Source organism: Typha angustifolia, chromosome 7 (genome assembly GCF_048772165.1).
Source record: "Typha angustifolia cultivar Huaian chromosome 7, ASM4877216v1, whole genome shotgun sequence".
Classification (NCBI taxonomy): Eukaryota; Viridiplantae; Streptophyta; class Magnoliopsida; order Poales; family Typhaceae; genus Typha; species Typha angustifolia.
Genome location: NC_133245.1, coordinates 12,987,230 through 13,005,642, shown reverse-complemented (window position 1 = coordinate 13,005,642; position 18,413 = coordinate 12,987,230). Strand labels below are relative to the sequence as shown.

General features: G+C 39.3%; 2 protein-coding genes across 4 annotated transcripts; one reads left to right on the top strand and one right to left on the bottom strand.

The window, feature by feature from the left end:
- Positions 1-2,306: 2,306 nt before the first annotated feature.
- LOC140763047 (beta-amylase 1, chloroplastic) lies at positions 2,307-5,163 on the top strand. The gene is made up of 4 exons (XM_073101078.1): positions 2,307-3,039; positions 3,698-3,908; positions 4,003-4,113; positions 4,219-5,163. Exons 1-4 carry the CDS (start codon positions 2,408-2,410, stop codon positions 5,014-5,016), a joined length of 1,752 nt encoding a protein of 583 aa, XP_072957179.1. The 5' UTR covers positions 2,307-2,407; the 3' UTR covers positions 5,017-5,163.
- Positions 5,164-7,000: 1,837 nt separating this feature from the next.
- Positions 7,001-18,180, bottom strand: LOC140762724 (uncharacterized). 3 transcript variants are annotated; one of them, XM_073100640.1, is made up of 10 exons: positions 17,909-18,180; positions 16,786-16,852; positions 13,503-16,703; positions 13,339-13,419; positions 10,888-11,043; positions 10,576-10,739; positions 10,354-10,501; positions 10,067-10,189; positions 8,596-8,683; positions 7,001-7,457 (listed from the first exon to the last, which is right to left on the bottom strand). In XM_073100640.1, exons 3-10 carry the CDS (start codon positions 16,506-16,508, stop codon positions 7,282-7,284), a joined length of 3,942 nt encoding a protein of 1,313 aa, XP_072956741.1. In that variant the 5' UTR covers positions 16,509-16,703; positions 16,786-16,852; positions 17,909-18,180; the 3' UTR covers positions 7,001-7,281. The 3 variants fall into 3 exon arrangements, with proteins under 3 accessions (XP_072956741.1, XP_072956740.1, XP_072956742.1); XM_073100639.1 differs by having other exon boundaries at positions 13,503-16,852; XM_073100641.1 differs by having other exon boundaries at positions 10,888-11,040; positions 13,503-16,852; positions 17,909-18,179.
- Positions 18,181-18,413: the final 233 nt, after the last annotated feature.

Here is an 18,413-nt window from a genome sequence, read left to right as displayed (position 1 = left end):
TTTTCTTTTAAGTGAAAAACCTCTCAATCCATCGGTAGAAAAAAAAAATAAGTATCTATCTGACCAGATTAATCTATTTCATCTTAATCATAGAAATTTATAACTTCGTAGACAACCCATCTTCTAAGTGTTTAAAATAGTGTCTCTTGCCTTGCCGGTAGTCTGTTGTAATTAATTATTCTATGTATAGATTTATCTCCGCATCTTAAGTTACCTTATATAATTCTAAAATTATTATTCCATGTCCTCGAGAGGGACGAGTTACTTTCATTTGTGAACGCAAAACTCTTATAAAATATGATGTGCAATCTGTGAATTATATATAGTGTTACATTAAGAAAATAAAAGATTCAAGTGAAAGAAAAAAAAAAAGAAACTTCAAAAATTCAATATTTGCTATAGTAAAATTAGCAATATTGCCATAGTAACTTGATGCATAGTGAGCACATTATGGTGCACATTGCGGAACAACAATTTCAAGATTAATTAAGGCAAGGATTGAATTTAGATCAGTGCACAAAATTAAACATATATCCCAAGAATTTGAACCACAGAGACATACAACATAACGGCATCAAAGATAAATTTATTCATAGAATAGTTAACTGCAACGTATTGCCATCTTAAACACTTAGAAGACGGGCTGCCTAAGAGACTCTAAATCTTGAACACTTAGATTTATCTCTTCTCCTAGATTCTATTTTTCTCTGTCCATATCTTTCTAAAGTTGTCCAAAGATAGAAGAAGGTTCCCTTCCTGTTTGATTGAGAACTACTTCTTCTTCTTCTTTTTAATATTTAATTAATAACTGAGGTTGAAGGCCCTGAGAGCAGATTGAAGCCGTTGATACATAGCATCGCTGACTCCGTTCTCTTTCCTTTGAAGGATCTCCACGTATTTCTTTCTTAGTGCATAAGGTTGCTAAATAAGCTTCATATCGATTTTAATTGGTCAATCCCATGAATCCCCACATAAAAAGGGATTCCCTTTTCCAGATTCCAATTGTTGGGAAAAGGAATGAATATACTAACAAGGCAAAAGAAAACAAATATCTCACTGTTGGACACTTCACACTATGAGCTTTTATTTTGGAATAATTCCCCTTTTATTTCTAAACTCTTTTTTATTTTCTACCCCTAAATTTTTCTTTTTTGTATAATGACCTTCTAAACTTTTATTTTTGGTACATAATAATAAGTAAGATATTTCTAATAATTTAGAGAGTTATTATATACATAAAAAATTCATGAGGTCATTTTATTATTCTTATTTTCTTACTCTTAAAATTGTACCTGTATATTAGAATCGTACCTCTAATGGCATTTGTTTAGTTATTCTTAATATTCAACTGATGTATTATTTACCTTAGACTAATTCAGCCCTAAAGCTAAAATAATTATATTCTTTTAAATTAAAAGTGTAATTAATATATAATTTAAATATAAAAAATACAATCGTATTACTAAATGATTCAATGGTGTGGCCAACTAATTAAACCTTTAACCGAGTAAATATCCGACATAGTCCAGATAACTATACCTGTAAGGCCTATAATTAGTGCTTGCCTTATACAAGAAGAAAACTAACTAAACTAACCCAAGTTTGGGAATAAGGCGAAATATGGTGTGGTTTTTAGGGTAAATTAATTAATTAAATGCTGGGACAGCGGATAATGGATCGGAATATACCTGGTTAGCGGTTGATAGACCTTGTGTAAGATATTCTAAGGCCTAGAATATCTTACACAAGGTGGAAATGAATTAATCTAATTATCTAAATCAATTTTGGGCGTTATCCCAAATATAGTGTGGGTATTGAATAAATTAATTGAATTGAACGCTGGAATAACGAATTAACGGATAAGCATATAGCCTATGTTTATCCTCGTTTATCCAGAGACCACACTATATTTATCCACACAAATTAAAATCTAATTTAAATCTCACTATACTCAAATTCGGACTGCCTAAGTTCACGCGCATCTACCGCACCACACAGATGGCAGCCACCGGGCTACACGTGTCGGACTGGTATTCTACACCTATCGAAGCATCCAGCTCCCACGAGGTCCTCCATCACCGACGTGACACGTGTCCCTTTCAACTCCATCTTCCCCTCGTTCCAGGAAAGTCAAAATCGAGGCACTCGCGTGCAGACAAAATTCGACCGACCTCTTTGTTCCAATCTGAGCCGTAGGTGAGTAGATCCGTTAGAATTGAGCCACGTAACCCCAGATACACGCGTTGTTGGGGTACTGGATTCGTCGGGATCCTTCTCCTCTATTTAACCCCCGCCCTCCTCCACCCCTCATTTTCCAAATCGCATCCGAATCCAGATAGAGAAAGAGAGCGAGAACGAGAAAGCAGGGAAGCAAACGAGCGAGGACTGTGTGTGAGAGAGAAAGGAGATGGCGTTAAACTTGACGCACCAGATCGGAACCCTATGCGGCACTCCGGTCACGGGGGAGGCGGCCAGCGAGCAGCCGTCAGCGGTCTGGAAGACGGCGTCGACTATCACGACGGCTCCCATTGGCGCGAACCTGCGGTGCCGGATCATGAAAGGGGGAGGGCAAGGCGATCTCGAGCAAATGTCGCCGCCGATTAGCCCGTGTCGGTCGCCGGTCCTGTCGGCGATGCGATCGCCCCGCTCGGTGGCGTGCCAGGCTCTCGTGGCGGCGGATCGGGTAGAAACGGAAACAGATCCGGATGTAGAAGAGAGGGAGTACGGCTTAGGTGAGAGGGGGGCAAAGGGGAAAGGGGTGCCGGTCTACGTGATGCTGCCGTTGGATACGGTTAAAGCCGGGGGAGGAGGGTTGAATAGGCGGAAGGCGATGGTGGCGAGCCTGATGGCGCTAAAGAACGCCGGGGCCGAAGGGGTGATGGTGGACGTGTGGTGGGGGATCGTGGAGAGGGAGGGGCCCGGGGTGTACGATTGGAGCGGGTACACGGAACTGATGGAGATGGCCCGGCGGATCGGGCTCAAGGTGCAGGCCGTTATGTCCTTCCACAAGTGTGGCGGAAATGTCGGCGACTCCGTTACGTATGTATCCCTTCCTTTTTCCGCTTCTATTTCTTCTACTTTTCCATTTTCCCTTTCTTCTCGTTAGATACCTGATGATTAGTTATAGTTATAGATACATTTTTTTTCTCTCCTTTTCTTTTCCTCGTCTTTTTTTATCTTTCGCCATTAGAATTTGGGGCGCGGCGTAGAAGCCACGCGGTTGATCGCTTTACGGAGAAGCTCTCGTCGATCGAGTCCTAATGTGCTTAGTTCTTGAGATTTGTGGGGATTAATTGGGTGCGGATATTCTTAGCTAGATATTTTATTGCTTTCCTTTTGCTTGCCTATCCTTTTCTGCCGTAGGGAAATCCATGTTTGCCTCTTTGTTATTATTATTAGTGATATTTATTATTATTTTTTTGACAAGAATGTTATGCCCTAGTTTGTCCGGTGTTTTGGGTGCTTACAAACGGGTCAAAGTAATGACATCACCTTTTAGTAGCTTTATTAGGAGAAAAACGTGATTAGTTAACTACTTCGACGTTAAACGAATCCCACGCCGCGTACTCATATCACAGTTAGCATGTGACTCGTCACATGATTCATGTCGTCAAATGTTTCAAACGTCCTCCTTCACGTGCGAGGCTTTTATATTATTATTTTTATTGAGCATTAAATTAGTAACATATGGGTACAGGATACCGCTACCGAGATGGGTGGGGGAGGAGATGGAGAAGGATCCGGACCTTGCTTACACGGACCAGTGGGGCGGCCGGAATTACGAGTACGTGTCCTTGGGCTGCGACACCCTTCCCGTCCTCAAGGGCCGCACGCCGGTCCAGTGCTACTCCGACTTCATGCGCGCCTTCCGCGACCACTTCGCCCCCTTCCTCGGCTCCACCATCGTTGTAAGCTACCGTCACTGATGCACCGGTATTAGTTTCGTTCCGTGTTATATTTTGATTACTCGTCTAATGCTATATTTTCGCCGTCTAATTGCAGGAGATCCAGGTGGGCATGGGCCCTGCCGGCGAGCTGAGGTACCCCTCGTATCCGGAGCTAAATGGCACGTGGAAGTTCCCGGGTATCGGTGCTTTCCAGTGTTACGACAAGGTATACATCTTGTGATTGGTGGATTTAGAGGTTATTTAATTTATTATCCGAATGAAATCCCTTTGTTTTAGGCCAAGTAAAATTTACAAGTTATTTGGATTGCAGTACATGCTGAGTAACCTAAGGGCAGCCGCAGAGGCGGCAGGTAAACTGGAGTGGGGCCACGGCGGCCCAACAGACGCCGGGAGCTACAACAACTGGCCGGAGGACACGGCCTTCTTCCGCCGCGAGGGCGGCTGGAATGGAGCCTACGGCGAATTCTTCCTCTCCTGGTATTCCCAGCTCCTCCTCGACCACGGCGACCGCATCCTCTCTGCCGCATCCTCCATCTTCTCATCCCCCTCCTCCGTCGCCACCGGCCCCGTGAAGATCTCCGTCAAGGTTGCCGGCATCCATTGGCACTACGGCACCCGCTCCCACGCCCCGGAGCTCACCGCCGGCTACTACAACACCCGCTTCCGCGACGGCTACCTCCCCATCGCCCGGATGCTCGCCCGCCACGGCGCCGTGTTCAACTTCACGTGCATCGAGATGCGCGACTGGGAGCAACCTGAAGACGCCCAATGCCGCCCCGAAGGACTAGTCCGCCAAGTCGCCTTGGCCGCAAAGGAGGCGGGAGTCGAATTAGCCGGGGAGAACGCGCTGCCGAGGTACGACGAGACGGCCCACAATAAGATCGTGGGCGCCGCGTCCGAGGAGGAGATGGCGGCGTTCACGTACCTACGCATGGGGCCAGAGCTGTTTAAGCCGGAGAACTGGAGGGGCTTCGTGGGGTTCGTGAGGTCCATGCGGGAGGCGAAGGCGGATAGGTGTAAGGAGCAAGTGGAGAGGGAGGCGGAGAGGTTCGTCCACGCGACCGGCCCGTTCGTCCACGAGGCGGCGGTCGCGCTCATGAACGGGTGAGGAATGGACGAGAAGACAAGATCCACCACCATCTTCTTCTTAATAATTGATGTTGTTGTATCGTATATAGTTGTTGTACGTTAAATTTGGCATACTTATAAGTATATTTATAATATAAATTACAAAGTTATTACTTTTATTTATTTATTTATGTTGAGCTCTCTTTTTCTTATTTAAAAAAAAAAAAGAAATTTGATCAATAATATTATTATAGATATATCTCCCTGTCAACGAATTGCTCAGAACTAATAGTGCTTGATAAAAAGCACCTAAGTCTATTGGCCAGGAGCTTAACTAATCTCCTATAAAAACAACATTATAAAGGTGATCAGGTGATAGTCCATAAGAGGATCATAGGAATAAAAGTAAAGAAAGTTTGGCCACATGGCCCACATCTCGAACACAGGAAATATCCCAAAATTAATGAATCTAATTAACTAAGCTTTGCCTACGGGCATGGACTAAACCATCAATCTCATCTCTGCCTTCTCAGAGAAGGGTCCAAGGAAAGGACCAACAGTATCCTAACCCCATAGTTTAGAGTAAATATTCATAAAATTCTTTAAAGTAGTGAAATCCACATCATTAAGAAATAACAATTAAATTAAATTCTTTTGATTACAAATTCTAGAAGAAAGCTGAAAAATATCCATATTAGATTCACCATTTGGGATCCAACTAGTCTGGAATTTGCTTTGCCCCTTGAGGCCAATTTGCCTAAGTGAGATCTGCCTCACTAAGAGGGATTTTCAGCCTCTTGAGCTACTAACTATGGTGATTCTGAGTCAAAAGATAGGGAATAGACATAAAGACTTGATTGAAAATGATCCAGAATGATTAATAAGAAGAAGTGACTACATAACCATTGCCGTATCAAGAAGAGCAATTATGGTGGCAGAAGAACACGCAGACTATTTAGTGGTAGACTTTCCACCACCTTCGCAGTTCCCATGGACCCACCAAGAAAATGATGAACTCTATGTAGGCGGCTTTCATAAGCCATCGCCTAAAAAATCTTATCACCTGGCGGCCCGACTTTCTTGGACTGCTTGAGAGGGGAAGGAAGAGATCAATCTCAATATACACACTCGCAAATACCACCATGAGTTCTTGTGAAGTATACAAGAGCCTTGCAATATCACAGGCAACGCTTAGGAGTATGTCTTGGAGCCAATATTCACTCAAATAGAGCCTGAGAGGATCTTCTCCATAAGAGGATGGAAGTTCCATCCCAAGGATATAGACTTAACACCATACCTCGAAACATCCATGGGCCTCCGGTGAGGACCTTCATCATGTCCTCTTCCTCATTGGATATTGAGCTGCAAGAAGCTCAACATTTGGATCCACCAACCGAAGAGGACGAGTGTAATCGTTGTAGAATTGAGCTTTTACATGAAGGGCTTGGTTTCAGCTATCAGCAGCAGAAGGGGAGCCTTTAAAAAGCTAAGCCCAAGAAAGAGAGAGAGTTTTTCTCCGTCAAGTCCCTATCTTTAAGTAGGGATCGGATTGTGTGCAGCAAGAATACCATATGACCTCTAAAGTAGTAGGAAGAGTTTGTAAGTATTAACTCCTTCAATAGAGGAGGCATTTACTCCATCCTGGGGAAGGGGAGGGTCTAGTGGTAGCAGTGGAGGAATCTGAGAGAGAGGGTCCATCGAATTAAATAAGGCTTGAGTAAAGTTTAGATTAAAAATAAGATTAGATCAAGTTAGTGATGGATATAAACTAATAGATCTTGATTTAATAGTTATATATATATATGAGCCTTACTGACCATAGCCGGTGCTACTACTCAAACGTTATACTCTTGAGTCTACATTTAATTAAAGTTTCTTCGGTAAAAGTTCTTTTGTCCGATTTCTCTGGCTAATCTCTTGTGATCATAAAAGTTCTTTTTGAGTCCGATTGTAAAAGTTCTTCGGTACCTGGGAATGAAGTCACACCCTTACCCTTTGCTTTGAGTAAACGAGAGCCTGTAGCATTTTGATCATAAATAAATTGTCTTGAGTTCTTTACAAGATACAAATACAATAATGACATTTACATCTGAGGCAACATGCAGCTCCTCTAAAAGATTATTATCGTTCCAACGTCCTAATCTTACATCCAAACGGAAGGTGAGCATCCAATATGACAAGATATATATTATCCAAACTATATGTATATATATATATATGCATATACTTACATTTCTATTTTACACTCATACCGACTTTAATCAGGCTATGACTAGATGTAGCCGAATCTTCAAAAGAGTAACTCTCATCTGGTTGCTCTGGTTTGACTTGCTATTGACATGGCGCGCAACCTGCCAGCTACTTCTGTGAAGGATGGCCGTCGCACCGGATCAGGTGCCCAGCATTGCTCCATTAGCCTTCTCCATTCCAGATCACATGACGACGGCACAGGTGGCCTTAGTGTATTGTTTACAATACCTCCTGCATAGGAATGAAACTTACTAGACTAAAGGGAAAAATATAGCATTGCTCATTCTAAAACAAGGAAAATCATGCACATGGTTGACTGTCAGGAAGAAGATTATTCAAAGACCTGATGGTTAAAAGGAAAGAACAAGAAACACGATCTTCTTGGTGAAACCAGTAGTTTTACCATGCCATTTTGTTTCATTTGGTTTTTTATCTTACTTTTTGACTCAGAATTTGAAGACGAATCCAAACCAAGTTATCGTCCTTCCTTTAGGTAGATTATCTAACTTCTAGAAGAATTGTAGAGCATTCTGTGCAAGATTAAATTTATCCGTCTAATGGCAACTCTACATCTCATTTTGCCCCAACCATGAATTTGTGAGTTTCTCCTTTAACAAGTTTCTTGGTGAAATAGCTATGCCTGAGTAGGTGAGTCGAAGTATTTTACTGTCTATGTGGGTCAATGACCTGACTTTTGGTGCCTAAAGATGCTGGAGTGTGTTACGACTAGACACGCTAAAGCAGCCAATGACTCGTAGTTTATCTTAGCTCCTGTTAGCATTGTACTAGGAAACACCGAAATGTTTAGCAGTTTCTTTAATCGCCAAAGCATTCAACATGTGAGCACAAAGTGTCTGACCTACTCACAAAGCAAAATAGCATGTAGACTGGTATTAACTTCGCAAGGCTGCATATTGAGGTATAACTTATTTAGGGAAAAACTCTGAATTTGTTACCAATTTAAAGGTTTTCATTAGGGTGACAGACAAAATGTTGCCCGAGTCTAGGAGGAGTTTATCGTACTCTTGCCATGTGTCAATCAATCTCATTCTTGGAAGAATAAATAGTATTACCACTACTGTTTAAAATCCGCATATGTGCCCACTCATGCTTACCACTAAATTTTTTGAAGTAACTGGAGGGCTCATTATACACCTGAGTCTAAATTTAAATCACTATATTAGAAACCAAGAAGAAATAGAAGAAATAACCCGGTGTACAAAAAAATTCCTGCTCTAAAGAGAGAGAACCCATTTGACCTAAGTGCCATCTGACGCAGAACCCATTATTTGGATAGCCAATAAAAACTTTAATGCCCACTATTCAGAAGAGAATTCTAGAAAGAAAGGATTTAGCATAATAACCATACCTATAATTGCACCATAATGCATATTGGCATAAGGTTCCTCCCCTGTAAGAATCTCCCACATGACAATGCCAAAGGAGAATACGTCAACCTGCACCATTGTAACAATGTGATAACTGAAATTGGAGAACACAGAACTAGCATCATTAATGACTAATTCTACAAATGCATTGAAATAATTTTGAGAAGTTGCACTATTCAGTTACTAAAAGAGAAACAACGAAGATATCTATCGGTATCAATATCAATATCGGTTGTTAGAGAAACAAAGCATACCGGCAATATCGACCATTTCAACTACTGTATCAACCGTTTCAATTTTGGACTAGTTTTTAATTACTTAAATTCTAAAAGATAATATAAAACATAAAAAAAATAATAGTAATTGAGGAAAACAAAGACATGAAAATTTAGATTACTCGCTAATAAGATAATAACAACCTTGAGACGAGCTCACCTGACCTTGATACGAGCTCAATAATTTAGGGATTGGCTTAGCCTAAATATCAAACCGGCTCGGATGGACTCAACTATCTTACTATGTTGTATCCAGGGCTGTCAAAATGGCTCAACAGACGAGCCACTCGAGCTCGGCTTAAGATTGGCTTGCGCTCTAATGAGCTAAGCCGAGCCACACCAAATCCAGCTTGCTTGAGCTTGACTCAAATTAGCTCGATATTATATATATATATATAATGTAATGTAATATATCAACAAAGAAAATGTATTTAAGTTTTCTGCAGCACAGCCGGTTAGAGCTCTTCTTTTTTAACGCATGCCTAGAATTCAATTCCCAAACGTCACATTTGTTAGCTACTTTTTCTAAGGTGAATCTTTAATTCCATGTCAAAAAATTAGTCAGGTAAAACTGCCCTTACAGGTATCCTTCCCTCTAAATGGTCTAGTGGAGTACCAGAAAAGGGGTAAAGTCTTTGGATCGATTTGCAATGAAAATACTAAGAAGAGTATCGAATTCCGGATGAATTTAACAAATACATATGCTCATTGTCATCAGCACCTCTACAACCACCTTTGCAATAGAAGTGTATGGGAATTAAAGGAAAAACTAAGGGTGGAGTGAAGGAGAAAGAAAATTCAACAAAAAGAAAGGAAATGTAAAATGTGGTGCTCGAGACATCAAGGGGTCAATAATTAATGTCTTGAGTTGTATTTAAGTTAGACGCAATTTATGATGCATTCAACAAAAAAAAAATCAAAAGTTTGTGTTTACAGCCGGATACTTATAGACCAATATTGGTTGAAACTAATGAAAAACTAGCTCCCACCTCTGTTTCAGATCAATAAGGGCTGAATAATATGTATCGGTATCGATTAATCTTCGAACCATGGGAGAAACATTTGACATTTCTGTAAAAGTGAAAGAGAATCTACGTCTAAAGACTCTAAACAGTCTCCAAGTGTACAAGAACCAAGCCAATCAGCATATATAATAACCTCTTTCCTTTTTTATTACCTTTTCAGACACCTTGTTACTGCCTCCATTTAATAATTCAGGAGCCATCCATGGCAGCGTCCCTCTCACACCACCGGAAACCAAAGTATTTCTTTTGATCTTTGATAAGCCAAAATCACCAACCTGGATAAAACAATAAATTTGCTTAGTGTACATTTTAATTGGAATAATTTAATATGATAGTTTTACTGGCATTTATGCAAGGATGGCCAGCTTTAGGACATAATGCATGCAGCAAGTGGCAAAATGAAATGATTAGCTGACGTGCAATTCTGCAGAAAACTCACCTTACAGATAGGACGTGTTTGATCTTTAAGGTTCACAAGCAAGTTATCACATTTCAAATCAAAATGTACAATATTTTTGGAATGCAGATATTCCATTCCAAAAGCTGCATCCATCGCTATTATAAGTCGTTTACGACGATCAAGATACCTTTCCATTCAAAGTTAGTGTTATTAGGCATAAAGCAATTGAATAAGCTCAAAGACAGACAATTAAACATTTACTTGTCCTTGCGAAGCAAGACATGCCGAAGAGAACCATTAACCATGAACTCGGTAACAGTAGCTAAGGTACCACCAGGCCCGTCCTGCACGACACCATAGAAGGCCACCACATTTGGATGATGAAGCTTTGAGAGAATCCCAGCTTCACGCCAGAACTCGTGCGTCTGAAAACCATGCGCTTTATAATGCACAGATCTCAAAAAACTAATAAAAACAAATTTGATACTTCAACCTTGATTGGAGACACAATTTTCAGATAAAAGTTAACAATGTGATAGAGGAAGCAAGCATGAATAAGGCTGGAGAGCTTACTAATCTTTCTTGCTCAGATGATCGACCTGTAAAACAGCTTTTCTTTATTCTTTTTATAGCCACATCTGTACCCCTCCATTTTCCATGATATACAGTTCCAAATGTTCCTGAACCCAGTTCTCTAAGCTCTTCAAGATCCTCGTTCTTTATGATCTGCTGATGTATCACTTGTAAAATTTAAAAATCTTAAACATAAGATGTATCAATAATTGGTGACCAGAATTTTAAGAAAAGACTTCTCTAACATTACTCTGCTCTCCCACATGTGGTTAAATATGCACAACACTGGATTTAATTGCTTTTCCAGGCTTAGCATAAAGTAAACAGCAAACAAGCTCCAGTTGAACAAATTGCAAAATGTATGGAGACATATGTAGGTGACAATACTTAATTTGTACCTTCGTATACATGTCTATACTCAAGACAATAGTAGTTTTATTATTCCTAATCGATGAGAGATGCTTTAATTTATTCAAGAGAGTTGCACAACTTGTGATTACAAGGACATCTCAATATGACACTCATTCAGTTATTTGGTCTTCCTAGTTATCAGTGAGAAGAAATGCTTTAAGCATGAAAAATATGAGTTGTCATCAGACAAGCACAAATCAGAGTTCTAGAAGTTATGCCTAGACCAAGTCCAGGCCCTGTTTGTTTTGAATTCGAGAGGGGGGGCAGTAACCAAACACATTTTAAACTTTTTTTCTTAACCAAGTTAAATCCCCATAAATAAGTAAATAAATAATATATAAATTCTAGTATAAATTCAAATTGATTCAAATTTTACCTTTGGCATAACTAAAATTAATCAATTTCATGTCTTGTTCTCTCTCCTCTTCTTCTCCTTTTTCTCCTCTCTTTCAAAAAAATATTTTTTTAATTATAAGCGAGCGCATTTTCCACTATGGCTCACTAAAAAAATAACTCTGAAAGAAAATGTTTGTACACACTAGTAAAAGAATTAAAATTTTATTATTCAATATAATTCACTGATAAGTTAAATATGATTTTAAACTGGCTGATTACATTTATATTAAAGTTTTCAATAACTTATATTCTTTTTTATCAATAAAGTTTGCAATATTAAGAACTTAAAAAATATATTTTTAAAAATATTAAAAAAAATATATATAGCCTTACACGTGGGCTTGTAAGAAAATGAAAAATAAAAACAGTAACATCATGTTATTATTTAAAAAACAATATTAACCTTATGTTATTTTAGAAACAATTAAAAAATAAAAAAGCATATATATTTAGGTATATATATGCTTGTAAGCCTATTTATGGGCTTACAACCATAAGCCCACAAACGAGACTTATATGCGTACTAAGTTTGTTTGCAAACATGCATAAGCCCATAAACCGGACTTACAAGCCCTCAAATCAATAATTTTTAAAAAATTATTGATAAAATAATATTTTTTTAATTTTATTATCAAAGTCAAAAGGATATTTTGGTCCATTAATTTTTTACTCTCCTCCAAAATCAATATATTGTTTACTTTTCACATAACATCAAAAATAATAATTAAACTTCAGCATAATTTACAACCAAACATCATATTTTCTTAGCTTAATTCAAGACTAAGAAACAAAACTAGTTAATCAAGTTTAAGGTTTAACCTTAAATCAAACAAGGCCTTGGATAATAAATACATGTCTTCCATGCATGTAACCTTGTTCAAGAGCAAAAAAGTCATAAAGCCCCAAAGTATGATAGTTGCTCGAACAGATCTCCCAATGTGAAACTGGTTATGATTCACAACTATACGTGTGAGCAGCTGAGAGCAATTAAAACTCTTTTTGGGTGCACAAAAAGACTACCTGCTGGACATCTCACACGTGTGAGTTGTGGCCGTTGGAAATATTCGAAGAGTTAAAAGAGTTAGAGACACACACTAGCAACTTGAACCAGCCAAATCACATGTAAGAGATGTCTTTTAGCTGCAAAAAGGACAGCATATGGTTGGAAAAGTTGCCCCACTCAAACTCTATCCTTCAGACTAAGAATTTCCATTAGCTGTCACCAACCATAGATTCGATTGAGAGCCTCTAATGTTGTACAAACAAGGCCTAAGAGCTTTCACTATTCAAGTTCAGGTAGCAAAATTTAAGGTAATTGGATAGCAAAATTTAAGCGATCAGAGTAATCAATGGTTGGATGACATAAATCCAAAAAATCATGTCACATACCAACATGATATGTGCATATAGTGGTTGATATGCTTTAGATATTAACTTCCAACAGAAGCATCAATAGTAAATTTTTCACATTAGAGTCCCCCTGTTTCAATTATCAGAGGTGATTGTCATAAAAGGCAAATATTTTCTTAATTCTGTAAAGTGGAATGTATAATTACTTATTTTGGAGCTTTCTCAGGTACAGGATCAAGGACTTTAATACAAAATGTGCTCAGCTAAGTCTGCAGTTTGCTCAAATTAGCATACCTGTAAGTTAGTAAAATCAATATCATCCAAAGAAGCATCCATAAGAGGTCCAGCAGCTTCAGCATCTTCCAATTTAGATTCCTGAAGTCATGCAACAGTGCCTTACTTCTAGGTATTTATTTGGTTTAGAATCAGAATATGATTTATAGTAAATAGTATTATACCTCATGCTCAGAGATAGGAACCCTTAGGTTCTCTGCCACATTTGAAAACGGATTCTTGACTCTCAAACCACCACTCTTTTCCGCTAAATGTAGATGGCCAATTGGTGATGATATGTATGCTGTGTTCAAACTTCTAGAATCCTCCAAAATGGTGTTAGATGGTTCTAGTAGAAGTTCATCGTTTAAATCAATTTGGGAACCTAAGTTTCCTAAATCAACTCCCTCATTCTCTGTACTTGCCAGTTGATAGGACCTATGAACTGCCTCTTCAGTCTTTGCAAGAGTAGAAGAATAATCAATGCTGTCCTGATCCATAAGAGAAACACCTTTTCGTGCAAACTCATCTTGGGCAAGATTTCTGAAGAAAGACCACCTCTTAGGTTCATGATTCTGCATGTTCAAGCTGAGACCAGCGTCATCTTTATGCAAGGGACTAAAACTTGAAGATTCCGAAGCAATTCTAGCATTAGAGAAGAAATCAGAAAGTATATCAAGAGGAAAACGGTCATTGATATCGATAAGAACTCTCTTCTCTTTGTTTGGAACCATAGATTCCTCTGCAGAAGCAGGCATAGTAGATATTGCTAAACAGGGCAAAGCTGATGCATGTTCAACATCAGATACACATGTAGCCTTCCTAGTTAACTCTTCCAGCATTGTAGAAGCAGTTTCCTGTTGCTTAACTACAGGAGCTTCCTCTCCTTCCTTAGCAGTTAGAACTTTCAAATTAGAATTGGCCGCACCTGTTTCATCTGCAATTGTAAGTTTCTCCACATATTTACTACTCATATTTGCTTCATGTGAGATCTTATCTTCATTAAAAATGGACCTATCATCACTGGAGGTCAATGATACATTGCTTGTTTTAGGTTTTTGTATCTTCCACCCTGCTTTATTCCCTTGTTCATCAGTAATGGTGTCAGCTCGTTCATTACCAACTACAGGATGTTCAGGAAATTTAGAAATCCCTGAGCCTGCAGGAGCAGAGATGGTTTCAGGTTGCTTATTTTGCTTTTCACCCAACTCTTTATATTTTACCAACTTCATTTGACGATCCACAACAGATGGAGGGCTAAGGATTGGCGGTTTTGTCGCTACAGAAGAATTTTCAATTGGAGAAAACACAATTCCATCAGGTGCAGGAGTGATGGCTTCTGCAGTAGATACCTTAGCAACATCAGCATGCGAATGGAGTATCAGATATTGGGAACCAAATGAATCATCAGATTTTGACAATCTATTTAGGGACTCTGCCTGATCTCTTGGGATCCTTTCAGAATGATAGACTCTTTCAGGGAGTGGAGATAGATCATTGTAACTATGATCAGTCATATCAGCTTCAAAGTCAGAAAGTCGAGATGTAAAAGGTCCACTGGATGAGTAGCAATCATCTTCATTAAACTCACAACCCTGACCAGCAGCCACAACATTAGCTATTGTTGGGACTGTTGCAACCTCTAGGTGCTTACCATTATCTTTCGGCAGAGGCAGAGATGATAAATCCTCTGGTACAGAAGCGGCAAAAGGTACTTGTGTCTCCATAGAGTTTAGAACTGAAGCATTATGATAAGCATTGAAATCATTCTGAAGAGATTGGACATGCTCGACTCCATTTTTGAGCTCATGCAAAACTTCAGCAATTAAAACTTCTTGCTTGTGCATTCTTGTGCTGCCAGATGACGCCTCTGTCAGATCTTGATTAAAAGATTTTTCACCATGGGATGGCATTGCAACAGAATTCCCTATATCCGATGCATACTGGGAATTATATCCATAATCAGAAGGCATAGATAGAGGGATTGAACTCCTGCTATCAATGTTGTATAAGCTGTCAGGATGGTGAATCCCTGAGTATGCATGATGAACACCATCCATATATTGGTTACCACGGCCCTGATAAGAAGGCAAATGTGTATCACGGTCAGTGGATAAATTTCCCTGAATTTGTGAAGACATAGTGGTAGCAAGCACCAACGGTGATGCGTGAATCCCAGATAAGCCAATAGCATCTCGACTTGTATTTTCCTGGTCAGTGTTAAAATCAAGATTAACCAACTGATCCAAGTCACTTGCTGATGTGCCTTGTAAGGCATTTCCACTTGAAGTTTTTCTCGCTGCAACATCCAACCCATTGACAGCAACAACATATTGAACTTCAGAACCTTCCTCAGCACTGCCCAAGTTGAAGCTTGTATCATCAGAATCAGCTGAAGGAAACAGAAACAGCCTAATTTTCTGTGAACCCTCACCACCTTCAAGAACACCACATTCCTCTAACATAATTTTCAAATCCTCATCGCAGGTCACTGAGATCAAAGCATCAAGATCTTCATCTGGAAGCTGATATTTAATTGCATGAGGTTGGTTATAGATGGCCATAGTCTTTTGCATGAGCTCCTGCCAGGAAATGTCCATACTTACTCGGATAATGTGCGTATCACCACCAACGTATCTAAGCTTTCTATCAATTGGCCGAGGTAAAATTTTACCCCCAAAACTACAGAGAAATTTCATCTTTTTTGATGAGATATCAGAAGCCTCAGAAGAAGAATAACCGTGCGAAACTCCTCGACTACTTCCATCACCTGACGAGCCTCGGGGTACTGACCTTGTTGATGCAAAGCGATCTGTACTTTCAATCTCAGTGAAACTCTTCTTTTGGATCTCTTTGGATGGAGGGTTTTCAACCTTCGTTAGCGTTGAAACTTCTGATCCACTTTCAGATAGTGTATTTGAAACGCCACGCATGCCTCTTAAGTCCATGTAACCAGTGACAAAGTTCTGCTCTCCAGATGTACTTGGGACGAAGTGCTTCTTCGGCATCACCCGTTCTCTCATGAATTCAAGAGAAAATTCCTCACCTGTCTGAATTGAGTAATTTAGAACAGGCCTAACACCACCTGAAGCACCAAAATCCGGCAGCCTAGAACTGGCATTTGTGGAACTTGATGAACCTTGTGTAAACCTTTGGCCTGCAGGACCAACTGCATCTTTTCTATTTTCCATTGAATTTTGTGACTATTAAAATTTTTCAGTCACTTGTCGAACAGTCAAACTTTATTGTTTGTTTACTTTCATATCAGAAATTTAGTCAACAAAAGGAGACCACCCCAATCCAGATAAATGCAGTTCCATCGGACAGTGTTGATGAAGACCAAAACTCATCTTTCTTAAAAAAGGGTCATAAATCTTGAGAATTATCTGTTGTCATAACTTTGAGAAATTGCCATTGGACTGTAAGAAGAAATCATCATAACCATCCAGCGAAAAAAGAAGTAGCTACCTGACATAATTCTACGAAGCAAGTGTAGAGCCAATCAACAATCAAGGCAAGCTAGAAGAAGATTACACTGCAAAAGAGAGTAGCAAGGTTATCTAATCAGTTCTGTTGGATGATAGTAGAAGAGTTAAAGGATTGTTTCCGATCAGTAAAGTTTAGCATGAAGTAATCCTTCCAGTAATAATAAATACTAAGTAACAAACTCTAAGGAGGAGGGTCGCATTAGGTGGGTTGACAACTAACGAAAATCTATTTTTGAGGCGACCGATCTCCTCTACTTGAAAATTCGTGTAAAAGTTGGTTATTTGGCTTTCAAAAATGTGCAAATGGCTCCCTGGGATGCATTCAAATTATTGTTATGTAGCATCTCCAGTGCCATCATGCAATGACGAGAAAAGAGTGGGATGCCATATTAGACAATAGACACTATTTCATCAATACATCAAGGTTTTCCTCAATCCATGTGTTAATCAAGAATGTTAATGTATTGCTTTCACAGAGGTATTGTCAGATTGAACCGGCAAGAGAGAAGTACTTCTCTTAGTTGTTCATACTTACCACAAGTCATGCACTAGTAGGCCACAAGTCAAAGGTCGGTAAACTAATCAATTGGAGCATAAGATTCATAGGTTTCAGTATTTATCCGATATGAAGGATTTATTGAAAGTTGATCATCTTCGAAGGCACTCCAAGAAAGCGGCTACGAAAAGTGTGATTTCCTCACAGACTTGCTACCAGGCTTTTCTTAAAAACACCCGGATGCCGCAAAAAATTTTACCATCAGTAATGAAACCTAATAAGAAGGACACCAAGAACAGATCTTATAATTCCAATCTTACACATCCGTCGTTTTATTATTAAGAACAGGAGATACCGACGAACTCCAATCTCAATCTCACAATCATCAAATTCTTTAATACTAATAGCAGCGCCTATTTCAAATTCCAATTAAAATCAAAATCACGAAGCTAATTTAGCAATCGAACCACAGGACTTCCAATAGCAAACAGTAGAAGAAACCCCAAAAAACTTAAGAAAATTTTCTATCCACATCAATAACAAGCAACTGCTAATTCTGATGACTCTCAAAACAAATAGATATAAATCTAAAAAGCAAAAGATTTACTTCCGGCACTCCGGTGTGTCCACCTCCTGATCGAGAACCATCTATAAATCCCAAGGAGAGAAAAGATAACCGAACATAGAGATTACACCAATCGATTTCTACAAGAATTGCTCGTTTCGGATCGTAAAGTTGCGGTCTTTAACCACGAGGGAGATAAAGAAGGCGATATCGGCAAAGGGGAAAATTGAAGCTTTATTAGGAGATCGATAACTCTAGACTCTACTAGGGAGAGAAGAAGGTGGGCGTTGGTACTACTGGAATAAGTTTGATGAGGTATTAAATTTGCATTTAATAAGGAAAAAGGTTGTTTGATTGGATGGGTGACCGGAAAGGTCAGTAATATGGCACGCCTGTTGGGGCAGCAATTTGACCGATATATAGTAGGTCACCGGGAACAGGCGGGAATCGGGATTTCGTATTCAGACCTATAGAGATATTCTTCGTGAGGGAAAGATTTTTATTTTTATTTTTATTTTTTTAAATTGCAATTAAACGGTGGATAATA